At 35.9% G+C, this 19315-nt stretch overlaps 1 protein-coding gene across 1 annotated transcript in view; it reads left to right on the top strand.

The window, feature by feature from the left end:
- Positions 1 to 19315, top strand: part of AGMO (alkylglycerol monooxygenase) — a 329174-nt gene that overhangs the window by 151726 nt on the left and 158133 nt on the right. The window contains exons 6-8 of the mRNA XM_044679541.1: positions 11409 to 11475; positions 13900 to 13965; positions 14069 to 14148. Coding sequence (XP_044535476.1) covers positions 11409 to 11475; positions 13900 to 13965; positions 14069 to 14148 — 213 coding nt within the window. The remainder of the gene's footprint in view (positions 1 to 11408; positions 11476 to 13899; positions 13966 to 14068; positions 14149 to 19315) is intronic.

Below are 19315 nucleotides of genomic sequence, written 5' to 3'. Positions count from 1 at the left end.
TATATATATACACATGACAGGTAGGGAAAAGGAAATCCACATAAAATAATGTGAGATAGTAATAATAATTTATATATTATGTATGGTAAGAATTTAAGATTTTAAACTACTTCAAATGGTTTATCCCACTTGCTCCTCAAAATATCAGCCTTGTGAAGTTGTTATTTATAGCCAGATATGGCCACTGGAGAAATTGAGATTCAGAAAGGTGAAGTCCTTGGTCAGTTTTATATAGCTAGTAATCATCTGGGGCAAGATTCAAATTCATATCAAATTCCAATTCTTTATCCACTATTCAACTATCTAATGACTTTTGCAATGTTCCTACCACCCATTTCCCCTGAAGTTCATGAATTCTTTAGTCAGTTAGCAAGATACTAATTAATTCTGCACAAACCACCAGCATTTCTTAGAAGATAAATTCCATTCAAAATGAATAGTTTCGGGAATAAAAGTTTGGGGAATCTATTTGTTATACTCAATATATATGTGTGTCATATAAAGAATATATGTGCACATATGTATGTATTTATGTGTGTGTATATATGTATACATACACAATACTAGAACATTTTAAAAGGAATCAAATGAAGACAGCATTGAAGGGATATTCCATATTCATTAGCTAGGTTGACACTGTGTGGTAAAAATGATAATACTGTCTAAATTAATTAATGCTTATTACTATATCAAGCACATTAACAAATATGTAAATAGATAACGATATCAAAATTTTCCTAGAGGAAATAAAAGAATAGAGAATAGCAAGGGAAATAATGGAATAAGTTGGAAAAAGGAGTGAAAGAAGAATAATATATCTATATTTCAAACTAATAAGTTATTGCTTTCTAATATGTGAGACTGAAAAAAATCAGGAAAAATGTGGTAATTGCTATAAAAAATAAAGAAAAATAAGGGGAAAATGCTTTGATCTGCCTTCAGATATGAGTAAGTGGGTGTGATAAATCATCAAAAGTCCTTTCCATTGTCTTGGATCATTGTACAATGATCAATACAGCTAAGTCATTTGCAATTGGTCACTGTATGATATTGCCATTACTCTGTGCAATGTTCTCCTAGCTCTGATCCCTTTGAATTAGTTCATATAAGTCTTCCCAAATTTTCCTGAAACTTTCCTGCTCATTTTTTATAGCACAATAAGATCTAATTTTACACATATATCACAACTTATTCAGTCATGCTTCGATTGATGGCTATCCCTTCAGCTTTCAATTTTTTGCCATCACTAAAAGAGCTCTACACATATATTTGCATGTATTTTTCTTTTATTTCTTTGGAATAAAGTCCGAATAGTAATACTGATGAGCCAAAGGATCTGTGTAGTTTTATAATTCTTTGGGCATGTCATTTCAAGTTGCTCTCCAAAAAGGTTAAACCAATCCACAACATCACCGACAGTGCATTAGTGTCCTAATTTTTCCATATCCCTATCAACATTTGTCATTTTCTTTTTATGTTGTACTAGTCAATCTGATAGGAGTGAGATGGGACCTCCAAGTTGTTTTGATTTACACTGCTCTAACCAATTTTGATTTAGAGCATTTTTTCATGACTGTAGATAATTTGGATTTTTTTTTCTGATAGCTTCCAGTGCATAACATTTGATTATTTATCAGTTGGGGAATCATTCATATTCTTGGCAATTTTACTTAGTTCTGTATTTATTTGAGAAATAAGACCTTTAACAGGAAAATTTGCTGTAAATTCCCTGTCTCCAGCCCTCTAACTTTCCTTCTTTCCTTCTAATCTTGACTTCATTTAGTTTTGTTTGTGTGAAACCTTTTAAATCTAATGTAATCAAACACTTCCCTTCTCCATAGATCTGACAGGTAAACTATTCCATGCTCGCCTGATTTGCTTATGAGAGCATCTTGTATGTCTAAATCAAGTACTCATTAGGCCTTATCTCAGTATATCTTGTTATATGTTATTTTTGGCCTTGTTTCTGCCACTTTCCCAAGCGACTTTTGGCAAGTAGTGAGTTTTTGCCCCCAAAGCTTGGTTTGACTATATTGAACATTAAACTACTGTGGCTATTTACATTATTAATCTGCCACTCTAGTTCTGGAATGAATTTTTTGTTCCACATATGAGCCCTCCAATCAGAGGATCAGGAGCAATTTCAAAAGGAGAATAGATGTGGAGAAGTAGTGGTACCACAAGAATTCCTATGGCCCATAGGCTCTGTTTCTTCTCATTCTAGATGACGATCTATCAAAGACAACAATGAAGGACCTGAAAGGGAAGAGCATTCCAACTCCAATCCTAATTCCACCTCTGAGTCTACCCATAGCATATTGCAAAGAAGCCCCAGGGCTAAATATAATACAGCATGCATATGATACCTAATAGATTATTTGGATATAATGGATTGTGTGTTGATGTAATTACTTTTTATAAATTACATTTCATAGATTTTCCTTCAGTTTAAGTATGAGATAATTTCAGAAGACTAGTGTTATTAATATTCACACCTCTTAATAGGTTCGAAGAACTTTAGGGATATTAATGCACTTAATCTTCACACCATCCCTGAGATGCAGTTGCTATAGGTATTGTCTTCCCCTTTTTATATATTAAATTCAATAATTATTTGTAAAACTAATTTTATAATAAATAAATAATATTTAATAATTCTATAATAAATAAATAATAATAAATTATTAGATGTTGATTGTTTTCAAGGCATTGAAAATCATAGACATTAATGACTGTCCTGAATCTCTGACCGACTGTGTAAAAATCTCAGAGGAAGGCTTCAAACCCAGGTCAATCTTGCCAGAAGGGACTGTATCATTCTCACTCTAACACACTGGCTATTATTTCATTGAACAAACCCGGTCATATTAATGTGCCTAAGGTTATCCTGTTTCTCCTCTTCCTTGCGTTCCTTCTAATTTTCTTGCATGCTAAGGTGGAATTCTGCAAAGTTCCATCTTTAGTCCTCTTCTTGTCCCTCTCAATCTTTTCTACCTCAGAGAGCTAATTCCATCCAATGGCTTTCAGCATCACTTTTAGGTTAGATCATTCCCAAAGCTACATTTCTCATCTTGACTTTTTTCCCAAAATTCAGAAATTTGTTTCTAATGGTCTAGCACAGCGATGGGCAAACTTTTAAAGAGAGTGCCAAAGGAAAGGAAATGCTCCTCTGTCAGTCTGTTTCTAAGGCAACTCTTTCAAAGTTTCATTGTATTGTATCCTACTCATTGTATTCATCAGATTAGGAATGATGTCTCTTGGGCTGATCGAGCATTTCAGGGCCCTCCCCTCATCTGGCCCACGGGCCATAGTTTGCCCATCACTGGTCTAGTGGATCGACTGTGGCATAGTTAGTGGATAGAGGATAAATCTTGACATGCAAAAACTACATGACACTGAGTAAATTACTTAACCTTTCAATGTCCCAGGAAAATCACCAAAATTCTATGTTAATCATTTTTTTAAATTATTTTTGTTAATGTTTGTGTTTATTGATTAAATTAAAATTCCCAAGTATCTTATTCCTCCCCCCTTCCCTATACCTTAGAAGACATCACATGACATGAAATATGAATGTATACATATAATATGTGTATATATTATATATAATGTCTTCCATGTTTCTATGAATCAATTCTTTCTCTGGAAGAGAAATTCACAAATTATTCTTCAAATTCTGTAGTTATATATAATATTCTCTTGATTCTACTCTTTTCATTCTTCATTATTTCAAGTAGGTCTTTCAAAGTTTTTTAAAGCATAGATACATATTTATTTTTATAACATATTTATTATATATTTATTTTTAGAACAATATATATAAAACATGAAAATTAAAAATAACATATAATTTGTTATAAATATGTAATAAATTATAATAAATATGCTTATCCAAGAGAAACAAATTTACTTTCTAATTTTTTTTAATTAAATTAGCCTGCTCACCTTTTTTTATGGTACAGTAGTTTTCCCTCACAACCATATCCTACAACTTGTTCAGTCATTCCACAGTTGATAGACATCCCCTCAATTTCCAGTTCTTTGCCACAACAAAAAGAACTGCTATAAATATATTTGGAACATACAGATTATTTTCCTTTACCCCTGATTTATTCAAGAAATAGACCCAGATACTTCTGGGTCTAAGGATATATAAAGTTTCATAACTCTCTGGGCATAATTCCAAATTGTTCTCCAAAATGGTTGGATCAGTTCACAGTTCCACCAACATGTTACTCTTGAGTCAGCAGTCTTTATCTGTCAAAGGAATCCCTATAGATTGCATTCCTTGTAATGATAATTACATGAATTTGTACAAAATGGACCAAACAGTACTTTTCTATGGAAACGTAGAAAGAACTGATATAGATTTCATGTTTCTTTAGAGATCAGATGTAGTAGCTACATGTGTTCTCTTTTTAAAGACAAGTTTCATCTGTTGTGGAACAAGAAACTGAAATATATGCCATTGAGATGACAACTAGATCTCCTCTTGACCTCCTCATGGATGGCTAATGCCATCAGAAATGATCAAGACTGATCTCCAACATAATATGTGATTAACAGTTCTTGCCTCTTTTGTTTAATATATAAACATTGCCCAGTCTGTTCTCCATTCAAGCTAGGTTTTCGCCTCCCTAGTTCTCTAGTAGGGATTCATCAGAACAAGGCTCCCTATGACACTCTTTATGATCCCAACAGGCTGATCCCTCTAGATTGTTTTATTTTCAAATTATAAATATTGTTTTTTCACTCTGTAGTGTGGAAAGTTGGCTACTCCATATTACATGTCTACTGAAGTAGAAAACTGCCTAATCAGATAAGAAAACATTTGGCGGTGAATAAATCAGCCTTCATGGAGGATTTCAAAGTGCGAAAATCCACAGATGAGGGTCTATCTGAGGAGGTCTGCTTTCCCCTGCTGCCCCATAGAGTAATCAGATGGTCAATATTGCCGCAGAAGCCATCTGTAAAAACACCGGGACATGTTGTCATGAATTAACTCGGCAGCTCTAGTGGGGAATGTAATTAAGATTTTATTTTTACATTTCCTTACCAGATGCTCCAAAGATAAATTCATCCTCAAATGTCTACATTGATTAAGATTTGAGAAAGGAAACTGTTTGTTGTTTTAGGATCGACCATTTCAAAAAACGAACTCAAATTACTTTTCTCTCCTTATGGTGTCTGTGGGTTTCAGCAGAATCTTCACACAATTAAATAGGGAACAATTATACATTTAAAACAAGAGGAAAGATATATTCTCCAGAAGTCCTGATACCATTGGAAGAATTCTCATTCCAGTCCATTCATTTCATTCTATTCTGTTGTAGAAATCATATCAAGTCTTTAAGATAAGGGTTCATTCTTTGGTGGTGACAAAAGATGCTACTCCAGATTTAACATTTTTGCTGGCTCTTGTGGTCCTATTTATTCTGATTATTTAAAGAAAAAGGATATTGGAGTGGTGCAGGTTCCAGTATATATAGAACTTCCCCCAACTGCTGACAGACTTGGGACCATAACATAGTTGCTTGTGATAATAGATTCTGAAGACATTCTTGAACCAAAATTTGGCATTGCTGCTTTTAGGAAAATTTTCTATTCTTCCAATCGTTTTCTACATACCATGCAAAGACTCAGTCTTCTGCAGTAACTCACAATGGAATGACTAACAATCAACTCTCTGCCTCTCTTTTCCCCCTCCTGCTCCAACTCCATAGGAGAATTTGTTCCATTTTTTATCCTCTAGAACCAACAATTGTCATTATAGTTTAGTTAAGTTCAGTTGCAATTAATTTTTGAAATATCATTATGATCACTGTCTACGTTGCTCTCTTGTTCCATGTTGCTCTTTTTAGTTCAGTTAAATCTTACAGTGTTCCTATTACTTTACAGTATTCCTCACACTAATAATCCATTCATTCATATGCCACAATTTGTTGAGCTATTCTAAAAAATAACAAGAAAAACCAACACAAGTGAACTTTTCAAAGTGGAGTAGAAGCCTATGAGGAATTCCATTGAATTCCATGAAGAGTGGGAAGTCATGAGTATTTGAGTAATGACTTGACTGCTTGACAGATGTTAGCATCAATTGTAGGTCTAGAAAACAGTGTCTTCTTGTTCCAGGTGAGATTCAGAAATTTGGAAATGACAATTCTGTTTGTTCTGTGCCTCATTCCCCTTCGGCACCGTGGATCACTTGAGACTCACTTGTCTAGAGAGTCCTCTTCTTGGTTTCTTTGGGTGGGGGAGGAGAGAAGAAAGGAAATTCTTTGTGGCTTTTCCCATGTTCTGGAAGTGGATTCTCTTTTCTAATAGAGGCCATTTGGCTAGTAGGTTTCAGAACATTGAAATCAGGTATGAAGAGTGATTTTCTGTCTCTAATTGGAACAAATCAACTGATTGGTAAAGTGAGGTGAAGTGTTAGTTATCTTAAGCAAGCACAGGAACATCATGGCTCAGCCAGATGATATAGTGGATAGATCCCTGAGCCTGGAGGCAGAAAAACTCATCATCCTCAGTTCAAATCTGGCCTCACTGACCAAAAGTAGGAATTCCTTGGATTTGTATCTCCAGAACCTTGCACAGTGCATAGTGGATAATAAACACTTAGTAATGCTGATTAATTGATTCAATTCAATAAACATTACAGAAGCACCTACTATGTGCTAGGTACTCTGCCAAGGGTTGACTGAACATTAAAGAAGTCACAAATTTAACTATGGAAGAATCTTTGAAGTATAGAAATGAACAACTCAAAAGGTAAAAAACATTCACTGTTTTATGTGTATAGAACTCAGAAATGCATTGACTTGAGGAACTTTATGTAAGAATGGTCATTTTCCCTTGGGTTTCCCTATTCCCTTAGGGTAAAGGGGCTTCTGAGAAGTTCAGTTAGTCCCTTAGACTTCTAGGTGAAACAGCCAATTAGGACTTTCAAGGGGGTTGAGGAAAGGTTCCTGAACCAATAAGGGTTTGGAAACAAGAGTTCCAATGAAGTCTGCACTTCTGTGACTCACATGAAGATTTGTCTAATATATTCTTTTGCTGGAGTAATGATGGAATATTCCAAGACTGGCTTTTTCTGTCTTTGGATTGGATTTTCCAGCCTATTATAAACTGTTGTGGATTTGTGAAAACAAGGAGCATTGATTTGACTGGTATAGCTATAATCCTCAGGATGCATGTATGCCAAAGTTGATGGACTCAGGGATTGGTCATGACCACCACCACCCCAGCTTCTTGCTTGAACAATATGGTTAGAGTTACATTCTCTATGTTACTGCCCTTCATTCTTCACCATTTATTAGGAGATTTATAAAATGCCCTCATGTCACCAGTTCTGACTATATTAATGTCTTCTAGATCTTCATTTAGCACTCTGTGTTTGAGGGCCAAAGAGCTATACCAAGGTATAGCTGTTTTGTTTCAATTTCAGAAGCCACCACAGTGTGTTCTGCTTTCAGTCAGGGGGCAATGGAAGATGGACACAAGAATGTTCTCCTGGTATATGCTCTGCTCCTCTTGTCCTTGGGTCTAATATGAAAAATTAGCTATCTCTGTTCTTTAGCTGCTATCTCTAGGGGATTCTGCTTCCCTTTATTAGAACTCCTCTGAACCACAACGCTGATTAATAGAACAAAAATTGAGAATCTGAGATATGTCAGGCTCTGTGCTAAATGCTTAGGGTGATATAAAAAGAAACTAGCCTGGGGTCTCCCCTCAGAGAGCTCAAAATAAATCACTTAACTCCTAACATTCCTCATCTATAAAGTGGGAGAATCCAAAGACATGTTTCTGAAGTCACAGAATCCCATATAAAGTAAATTTTTTCAATTGAAGGTCAATTCATTTTTAGATGAAGGGATGGAACTCTAGAATATCTAGGACATTTTCCTCACTGGACATTCTCTAAAACTCTTCCAACACCAGATACATTGAAGCTGTCACATGAGCATCCACAAGAATAGGAAAGCGACAGAAGTTCAAGCCTAGAGTTGATACACCACATTCTCTGTTTCTGTCTTTTCTACTATTCCGTTCTCTCTCTCTCTCTCTCTCTCTCTCTCTCTCCCCTACATTTATATTATATTACTTATATTATATTAATTATATCATATTATATTATGTCATATTATGTTATGTTATGTTATGTTATGTTATGTTATGTTATGTTATGTTATATTATTTATGTGTATTGACTCCAAGGCAGAAGAGCAGTAAGGGTAGGCAATGGGAGTCAAGTGACTTGCTCAGGGTCACATGTCTGGGAAGTGTCTGAGGCCAGATTTGAACCTAAGACCTCCCATCTTTAGGCTTGGCTCTCAATCCACTGAGCTACCCAGATACCCCTCTTAAGCAGTTAAATTTAAAGTTACATAGGTTGACTAAGTAGGACTAAGGGGTTGAATTTCTAGGATTTAGAGATAGAAGGACCTTAGAGAACCTCTAAACTAGGGATTCCTAACTTGGGGACTAGATATTTTTGAGAGTATGTTTAATACTGTTATTATTATATTTCAATATAATTATCTTCCTTTGTAATTCTATGAATTATATCTTATACATTTAAAAACAGAATTTGCCAGACTGCCAAAGGGGTCTGTGATGCAATGAAAGGTTAAAAATCCATCATTGTAGAGGTAGAAAGCCAACCTTCTCATTCTTCAGAAAAGGAAACTAAAGCTTGGGAGCTTGCAATGGTTTATCCAAAATCACATGGGTTGAGTCTGAGATATGAGCCCAAGTCTGCTGACTCCAAGCCCTCCTCTCTTTCCACTGTATCCCCTTGTCCAAATAACCTCCCTCATAAGCACAGACAGAATAACCAGGCTTATTTTCATAGGAGCCAGGTAAATATTGATTTTCTAGAAGTATTTTTAGGAAGTGGCTAAAGAGTAGATGAAGTTCCCAGCTAAGCTGTTACACTTACCCTGCAGGGCACCCTTCAATTTCCTCTTTAATATTCCATTGTGTTAATTTAGCAACTGCCTCTTGCCTTTAAAGAAGAGAGATTTTGTGCTGGAGGATCCCTTAATGTGAAGGGCTTAGGTGCTGACTAATTCCTCCCCTAGTGAGTCTCTCAGACTGGACGGTGCAGAGAAACCTGACCAGGAAATTGGAGTGTGGGGCTCTGTGTTATATTTGGCCCAGGAAGAAGAAAGCCTGCCTCCAGGTCTGCTATCACCAGTGTTTAAACCTTCACGAACATAAAGATTTTCTTTGGGGTAAAGCAAGATTAAGATGTTTAAAAAATAATCCACAGCCCAGTCTGTCGTCATCTGAATGTACTTGCTTCCAGTCCTGCTTTCATTCAGACTTGCAGCACACCCACCCTTTCTCATCATCTGAAATACATCTGGGTGGAAGAAGCCTGTTGGCTATGTCCTCCCTCCTTCCACCCCCTTCTCCTTTGTTGTTTGTTTTTGGAACACATGTTGGACTGGGGATGGGCAAACAAGGATAAAATCATTCTTTTTGCCCATCTGAACCTTCGCCAGAGAGTTACTGGCCCAATAAAGATTTGTGTTTAATGTTTCAATGCAATGGTTGGCTGAGGATGCTCATTTTTCTGTCCTCCATGCATTCAGCCCATCTTCCTCTTTGTCAAATCTTTGTCTATGAATGAAAAGGCTGTGCCGTCCAATGGAAGTTCGTAAATAGACCGAGGTCATAGCTTCATTGGTTTTTGTGTCTCCAGCGCCTTTCATGATGCCTCATATATAATGTCTAATAAATAGTTGTTGACTGATGGTTATTAGAAAAAGGGTTCACTCTATCCTTCACCAATGACTCCTGATTACTGAATGTTCTGTTGGTGAGGAGCCATTTTCATAACTTCAGAATGCAGGACGATATTCAGTTGTGCTCAATGAGCCTGATGTCATCTTATATACTGAAGAGAGCTTTCTAGTCACCAAAACACTTCGGGGACGATTTTTTCACTTGATTTTCCTCCACATTCATTAACAATCTGCTTTAAGTAGCAGAAGTGATATTGTGTTATTGAACACTGAGGTAACCTTTGGTGGGTCCAATCAATATATAAAGACGGCAAGTTTGAGCTTGGGGCTAAGCAATAAGATGGTCATCCAAGGACCAGCCTGGCCTATTTATCCAAGGCTCATCATCAGGGTGGTCACAAGACAGTAAATGTCTTGGCCACACCAGTGGTGGAAGACAGCCCATCAAATCATTGGCAGATGTGATTGATAAGTCATTGTCAGTTCCTTTTGAAATGCGATAAAGAAATAGGTGAGGGGACAAACATACCTGAAGCCCCGTATCTAGCAAGCCCCAGAGCCTGCTGGAATATTCTCACCTCTCAGCTAGCTATCCCCCAAGTTACCTTTTTCTGTCTTGCAGACATTCTACTTCTTGCTTTGGGCCCATTTATAATGTCCTGGCAAATTTGAGGGAACCGGTGGGATGATTACTGAGAGAGAAGGCAAAGGACTTTTGATTTGACTTAAAGCATCAAGGGTCAGATGTGACGTGAATAGTAACCAACATGTACTTCATTGTTAATTTACATAAGAAAATGTTTCTGATGTGTGGACAGAGTGAGGGTTCATGCAAACAGCAATTTTCATAGGCTACCTTGATTCAATTCCTACATGCCTCGTGCCAATAAATTGTCCTGCAGAGTCTGAGGATATCAGAATGCAAAGGGACCTTGAAGTACAATGAGGCCAGCCCAGGCTAAGCAATTCTGATAAATATCACTGCAGAGAGTAGGCATCGGGGTGGTGAAGGGGGTAGAACAAAGAACTCAGAGATAGAAGGAAATCCACCTTCAATCACTTCCGGATTATGTGAACCTGAACAAGTCATTTAACCTCTCAGCCTCAGTTTCCTCATATATAAAGTGAAGGTCATAATAGCAACTTCCTTTATTAGGTTGTTGTGAATACCAAGTGAGTTAGTCTATGTATGTTTTGCAAAACTGAATTATAAAAAATAATAGTTATCGTCATCATCACCGTCATCATTGTTGTTGATTGGTATTGTTACCAAATCATCATGTGCTTTTCCTGGAATACCCACTGGGAAGAGGAGCCCTCTTTTCTCCCAAAGCAATGCATACTCCTTTGGGATAATGCTGTATAGGGAGATTTTCTTTACACAAAGCCCAAGTTTGCCTTTTTCCAAATGATTTTATCTTTGTTTGCCCATCCTCAGCTGTTTTCCCCTTGGCAAAATACATCGAATCCCTCTTCCATATGATGACTCTTTCAAATGCCTATATATTTCCTTTAAGCTTCATTGGATGTGTGTTCAAGTTGCATGAAATCCAGTGGATTTCGATTTTGATACACGGTTTCCTTATCCACAGTGCACAGTTGTCTTTCCAAAGTGCCTTTCAGACTTCAGGGTATGTCACTAACTTTGCTTTCAAACAGGTTATTGATCATCTTGGGCCGTTGGAATTGATTCTCAACACCCCCAGCCATCATCGGGTTCACCATGGTAAGTGAGCATGGAGTGTCTGTGGTGCTCGGTGCTTAATCTTGGTCACACACTTTTCTTGCTAGTCCTTTGTGTGATTTTATTTGCATGCAGCTATCAGATTAGAGAGTGTGTTAAGAAGTCAAGAGTGTGTTAAGAAGTCCAGTCTTGATTTGGTGCCTAGCTGGACCTTGATCCTCTAGGCCAGGGGTTCCCAAACTTTTTTTGGCCTACCACCCCCTTCCCAGAAAAAAAATATGACAAAGCACCCTGTCACGTACTATCCCTGCCCCCTTATAGTTATTCACCTCCCCAAAATGCACCTGTGGTTATCACTGCTCCTCTGGATCACTATAGCACCCACCAGGGGGCGATGGCACCCACTTTGGGAATCACTGCTCTAGGCACATAAGGAGAGAGTCAGTTTACCTTCTCTTTCCTGGCCCCTCACCAGCCCAAGTGAAGAGTCAAATGGATTTAATAGCCCCAGGAATAATTCTCCTGGTGGCTTGCAATGGCCTGATCCCTCGGTCCAGACTCTTTTGAGAACTGACTCCAGTCACAAATGGATGGAAGTTCCAGCATATTCTCTATCACATTACAATAGTCTTCTTCCTCCAAGCCATTGCATGTGGGCCATGTGTGAATATGGGAAATGGCTCCCTTGTCTAACAATTTCACCCATTCAGTACTAGAGTAGCTTCCCTGGACTTCCTCTGAGCTATCTAGACAGATCATGATTAAGTGAGCTACCTTCTCCTGAGGCAACAAATGGGGAAAACATTTATGAATATAACTTGCTCAAGCTCAATGGATCATAGATTTAGAACTGGTAGAGACTTTATAGAATGTGGAGGGTAACCTGCATTTCTAATTTAAAAGATGATGGAATTGATCCTCAGAAAGGTTAAGCAATTTTCCTAAAATCACACAGGTAATAAGAAAGAGAGTCAAGATTTGAACTTGGGTCTTATGACAACAAATCCTATACTCTTTCCATAGCCACTTTCTGCATCATAAAATACTGTAATTAAAAAAAAAATAGATGCTTTTTCTTAATCCACTAAGCAAAAATGCTAATACTACTAAGCTCTGAAAGTTATTAGGATAATAAAATGAGATAATATTTGGAAAGCTCTCCATAAAATCTTAAATTTCTATAAATGCTTGCTAGCATTATACTTGTTATTGCTGTTAATAAAAATAGTTCAGTTGCATATAATTTTACATCCAATTACTAATAATCAAAGTTATGAAAAATATTTTAAATATTTTTATGATACATGATGAAAAAAATTGAAACCTTAACCCTGTTTTATAAGAATGCTCATTGTTTAGTAGTTTGGACTGGAAGCCATACTGTGGTATTATCTTATAGAGCTCTCTAAACTTGGCTCATCCATTGATTCTTTGTTAAGTTATGGAAGCAAGAGCTGAAAAGACAAATTCTCCTCTCTTACAGATAGTAACACTGAGTTTCTGAAAGATAAATGAATTATATCACATGAACTGATGAGCATAAAAAAAATGGGAAAAGGGAGACCAACATATGACATTATGTGTCCAAGACAAGCTAACTTCACTCCTATCTCTCCAGAATTCTTCATCTGATTGAGGACAGAGACTGTCCATTTTGCTTCTGTTGTATAACCAACATTTAGCGCAGTAAATGTTAAATAAATGCACTATTTGTCTATCTGTGTATTTTATCTATTCTGTATTTATCTCATCTGTTTGTCCATCAATCCATCCATCCATTTGCCCATCTATTTAGCTGTCTGTTTAGCTTTCTGACTTCATTGCTATAGTGCTGGGTATTATTTGCGGTAACTTATATATTGTGAATTTTCATATTAAGAAAAATCACTAGGTAGATTCCTGAAAGTGAACTATCCCAAGATTGATTTTTTTCATGATCTAATAGAAAAGGCTTGAAAAGAATCAAAGAAGACAGAATAATCTCATTAGAATGAAGTAAAACTTCAAAAGAAGTAGCAGAAAGAAAATATTTTTTTTAAAAAAGAGAATAAGAAATCATAAATCAATGTAGTTCAAATTAAAATACAGGGTGAAAGCGATGCAAAAAGCCTGTGATGGACACTTATGAGCTGTGTGATCTTCCACCAATCATATAATTTCTCTGAACCTCAGTTTCCCTAAATCATCTCTAAAATGAGGTTAATATTTGCATTAGAAATTCTCACTGACTAATTGTGGGGAAAACACTTCATAAACCCAATAGCTTACAGGAATAGAATTACACACTTAGGATTAGTCTTTAGTGCATTACTCTTAATGAGAAAATAACCCCAGGAAACAAAATATCATAAAACTGAAGACTTAATGTTATAAATATATTCAACAGGCCAAAGCTATCAATTAGGCAAATATTCTAATTTTTTTCTTAGCTCAATTGAATGTAATTTATTTTGTTTGATCTCTTAGGGAGAAACCGTTATTGCATAGACAAAAATTATGCTGGCACCCTTATCATTTGGGATAGAATTTTTGGTAAGTATTTATAAATGGAAATAGCACAAGCAAATTAGTATCCTTATTAGCATAAACAAAGTGAATGGATTTCTAAGTTTGACTTTTTAAATATCTCTTCCAGGAACATTTGAGGCAGAAAATGAAAAAGTTTCCTACGGGCTCACCCACCCCATTAACACATTTGAACCACTCAAAGTACAGGTATGACTAATTTCATTCATTCTTTGGAAATAGGTAGAACTCATTTTAGCCAACTCAAATCAACAAGCATTTACTGATTGCCTACTTTTTGCTCCAGAGTTGGAGGGAGAAAGAGAGAGAGAGAGAGAGAGATACAAACAGGCTAACTTCATGGTATGTAGAGGATCTTGACTTGGATTCAAATCCAATCTGTGATATTTATTATGTGATACTAGGCAAGTTGGAGGCCACTTGAGGTTCCATATTCTTGAAATTTATTATTTGTATGGTCAAAGGATATTAGTTTCCCCTTTAAAATGAGGGGTTTGAGGGCACCTGGGTAGCTCAGTGGATTGAGAGCCAGAACTAGAGATGGGAAGTTCTAGGTTCAAATCTGGCCTCAGACCCTTCCCAGCTGTATGACCCTGGGCAAGTCACTGGACCCCCATTGCCTACCCTTACCACTCTTCAGCCTTGGCTCCAAGACAGAAGGTAAGGGCTTAATAAATAAACAAACAAACAAACAAACAAGTAAATAAATAAATAAATAAACGAGGTGTTTATGCTACATAGATTCTGAGATAAACTTAAAATCAACATAAATCAGTGGTTCTGATGAACATATACTCTGATGTTTTCTCCAAATTGTCACAGAATAAAAGAAAATTATTCATTTCTCTATACATATTTCCTAATATCATGACATGCCTCCACTTTCTTTAGTAGTATGTAAACTTCTTGAGGTCATGAATGGTTTCATTTTTTTGTCCTTGGATCCCTTAAGAACAGGATTCTGTGGGACATTTAGTAGATGCTTACCAAATTCTTGTGAATTCAATTGCTGGTGATTGATGGATGGTTTTCAGCAATATGTTCGTTTACTCAGATGTTCTCTAAGTTTCTTGGGTCTGTAGACCACATTTATGATCCTATTACCTACTAAGTAAAAGACAATTTGTCAGCACTGATACAGGAATTTCCCGTACTGAATGAGCCCTAACAAAACAATAAAACAAAGATAGCATTAAGTTTTAAAACTCTATCATATTCCTCCCACAGGGGTCATCATGTATAAATTAATGTGTCCCTTTTCTACTTGAGTTTGATCCCACTGTTCTAGATCATCCTGCATTCTCTCCTCATTTTTCTAGTCTTTGAAAAGCTAACTTTTCTCCTTGCCAGTGGCTCTACTTGTATCCTTGATCCCATCCTCTCACCCATCTTTTTTACCCCTTTGATCATATTCTGTCTCCCCTTTTCTTCTCTCCTCTCCATACCACCTCTCATTTGCTTGTTCCTTCCATGATTCCTACAAGAATAACTATGTCTCCTCCAATTTTAATCAATCTTCACTTAATGCTACTTACTATCTCCTGAAGGCATCTGTCTATATTTCTCAGTAGGAGTCCAGGTTTGCCTTTATTTACTGCCTCTCTTTTATCATCTCTTGCTTACTTCTTTTTTGTTTGGTTTTTTTTTAACCCTTAACTTCTGTGTATTGGCTCTTAGGTGGAAGAGTGGTAAGGATGGGCAATGGGGGGTCAAGTGACTTGCCCAGGGTCACACAGCTGGGAAGTGTCTGAGGCCGGATTTGAACCCAGGACCTCCCATCTCTAGGCCTGACACTCCTGCTTACTTCTTGATCCCTTTTAATCTTGCTCTTACTCAGATAAATTTCTCTCTCCTTAGATACCAAGAACTCTTAATTGGTAAATCTAATATGCTTTTCTCAATCCTCATTCTTCTTGACTTCTATTCACCTTCGATGCTGGTGACCATCCTTTCCCCTACATTTTTTTCACCTCTCCTCTCATGATATTGTTTCACACTGATTTTCATATCTGTCTGACCACTCCTTAGTCATCTTTCCTGGATTATCATTCGTGTCTTTTCCCTTAACCACAGATTTGTCCAATAGATTTGCACTGATTTCTCTTCTTTTTTTTATACTTTCTTTATTGGTGATCTCATCAGTACTCATGAGGTCAACTGTTGTCTTTGAATAGATGCCTCCCAAATTTATATATTTAGCTTGAATCTTTCTCTTGACCACTGCTCAGTGTGCTAAAATGACTCTCATCTTTTCTGCCATTCACTCTTCTTCCAAACATCCCCATTTCTGCTTGTTGGCACATCTATATTTTCCCATCATCTAGATTTTCAACCACAGATTCATAACAGAGTCTTTCCTTTTCCTCAATCCTCTTATCAATTCTATATATCCAATATTTCTTGTATCTATCATCTTTCCTCTTCTTGCATGACTACCATCCTAGTGAAGATCCTAATCATTCCTCTCTCTTAGACTACATAGCATTTAAATCTGTGTCCCTGCTTTCAACCTCCCCTATCCATCTTCCAGAACAATTGCCAAAATAATCTTCCTAAAGCACATATATCTAACCAGGTTTTTCTCCCTACTCAAGAATCTTCAATGGTTCCCTATTGTTTCTGAAATATAATACTCATTCTTCAGGTTGGTATTAAAAAGCCCTTCACAGCCTGGCTTCAATCTATCTTTTCAGACATATTTCATATGATTTTCCTTGGTGTTCTCTGTATTATAGTCAAATCAGTCTACCTGTTCCCTACATGGCTTTGAATAATTTGTCACATATACCTATAACATCTCCTATTTAATTCTCCCTCATAGGATATTTAACTTACTTCAAGACTCATAAAAAAAATAGAAATGAAATGATACTTGCCAAATTCTACTGCATGTCAAAGAATCAAGTATAAAGCAATTTGAGGAGGGCTAAAATCTAAATAATTTAAGTGTGGTGTGGGATCTAGAATGGCTTTGCAGAGGAGGTGGCACCCACATTGAGTATGGGAACATTTAGAAATAAAAAAATTTAAATGTCTGGAAAATGTTCAAGAATCTTACTTTTTTCAGTATTCAGACATTATTGACAATTTCCCTATGCTTCATATCTCATTTTGAGGAAAAATTTCCCCCTAAGACAGATCAGCATATCCTATGTAATTCAAGGGATTATGGACCTTCCCAGAAAGACAAGAGTTTTACATGACTTTCCCATGGTCACACTTGCTGTCCAGTATTCATCATTCAGCACATAATTTAGTATTTTTTCTGGACTTTGAGGATGGCCATTTCTTCTCGAGAGATTCTTCCCTTCAAAAGAAAAATCTAAGAAGTTTATCAGATGCTATAACCTTTGTTGATTAGAAAAGATCTGTAGTACCCTATATTTATAAAAAAAATACTTTGCATGATTACTGGAGTCCCAATACACCTTGAGATGACTAAACATTTTAATCAATCATATCACTTTTATTTAGTTTCTATTAGGTATCAGGCACTGTGATAGATGATATGGAAAATTTTATACACAAACACACAATTTTATACACAAAACATAGTTCCTACTTGATATAGACATATTTTAAGTTAGGAAGGCTGTGGAGCCAATAATCACACCTACTTCAACCTAAATATTCAAAATAGCTATAACTGGGTGATTATAAAGATAGGACATATTCACACACACATACCCCCACCCTATATAGATAGATCAATACATACTGAATATATACTATATATATGCTATACATGAGCATATCTATATCAATCAATCAGTCTATCTATACTGAAACAAACTATACGTCTCTCCTTCCTTCTCAGTGTCATGGGCATGCCCTCACTGATTTTAATAATTTTCTGATTATATAACTCAAGCTATATCATGGAATATAGATGACATTCAGAGGGGTTCAGAAAAAAGAAAATTTCATCATAAATTAGGTCATCAGCTAAAGTTTAGAGAAGAAAGAGCCCTTCAGTGATCTTTAAAGGATAGGCTAGATTCTAATAAACTATTCAAATATTCATTAGCTTGGAAATGGTTTACTGTAATATTAGCCTCAACAATTATCTATTTCTCTCCAAAAGCTATTTGATATGGTTTATTTCTCCTTTCTTCCCTTCCTCTTTTTCAACTTTCTCCTTCTTTTTTCCCTCTCTCTGTTCTTCCATCCTTTCCTCATTCCTACCCCTTTTCCATTTCTTGCATATTTACTAATTATCTACTACATGATAAGTATGATATTAGATGGCATTGAAGGGAATTAAAATTGCATTGCATCATTTCTGAGTTACACAGCATGTAGCACATAAGGCAATCAGTTATTTTCCTTTTACACAAAAATACTCTCTTTTTTATAAAAATCTTTTCTTTTTTTGTATTTTCAATATATTTTTATTCGCAACTGGTGTGAGGGTATTTTTCTTTAATTCTTGATTCAGATTATATTTCTATCTTTCCAAACTAAGATTTCAAATGAAACACTCACCTACACACACACACACACTTTCCTCACTTCATTAATTTAATTTCTTTATTCACCCTCTATTCCCAATTCATGCTTAGGGTAGAATGCTATCCTTATAATTTCTCCCCAAATCTAATACACCCACTACTGCCTGTGACTATGGGGCTTTCTCATTTTTAGCAGTTGCTTTAGATTTTTCCTCTCAACTTATTGATAAAACTCTGAGAAATAGCAGTTTAAAGTTATCAATTAATATCAGCTTCAAGTACAACTGACATAGAATGAATCAGTCTCAAGGCTTTGATAATTTTCTGAATGCCAATAAAGAGTCCTTTGGATTCCAGTGTTATGTGCACAAAGTTGGCATTTGAACTTTCTATGCTTAACTTTTTGTTGACCAGTATTTCCAAAACTATGTTGCCTTATGCATTATTACATTTAAAAAGAATATATTTTATTTGATAAAACTACTGGAAAATTAGAAAACAGTATGGGAGAGATTAGGTTTAGATCAACATCTCACACCTTACACCAAGATAAATTCAGAATGGGTGAATGACTTAAATATAAAGAAGGAAAGGATAAATAAATTAGGTAAACATAGAATAGTATACCTGTCAGATCTATGGGAAAGGAAAGATTTTAAGAGCAAGCAAGAGATAGAGAATATTACAAAATGTAAAATGAATAATTTTAATTACATTAAAATAAAAAGGTTTTGTACAAACAAAATCAATGCAACAAAACAACAAATTGGGGAAAAAACATTTATAACATTTATAACCTTGAAAAGGTCTAATTACTCAAAATTACAAGGAGCTAAGTCAATTGTACAAAAAATCAAGCTATCCCCCAATTGATAAATGGGCAAGGGACATGAATAGGCAATTTT

The sequence above is a fragment of the Gracilinanus agilis genome, chromosome 5 (assembly GCF_016433145.1).
Source record: "Gracilinanus agilis isolate LMUSP501 chromosome 5, AgileGrace, whole genome shotgun sequence".
NCBI classification, from domain to species: domain Eukaryota; kingdom Metazoa; phylum Chordata; class Mammalia; order Didelphimorphia; family Didelphidae; genus Gracilinanus; species Gracilinanus agilis.
The sequence above is the reverse complement of the archived record's forward strand: the minus strand, read 5'-3'. Positions and strand labels throughout refer to the sequence as shown.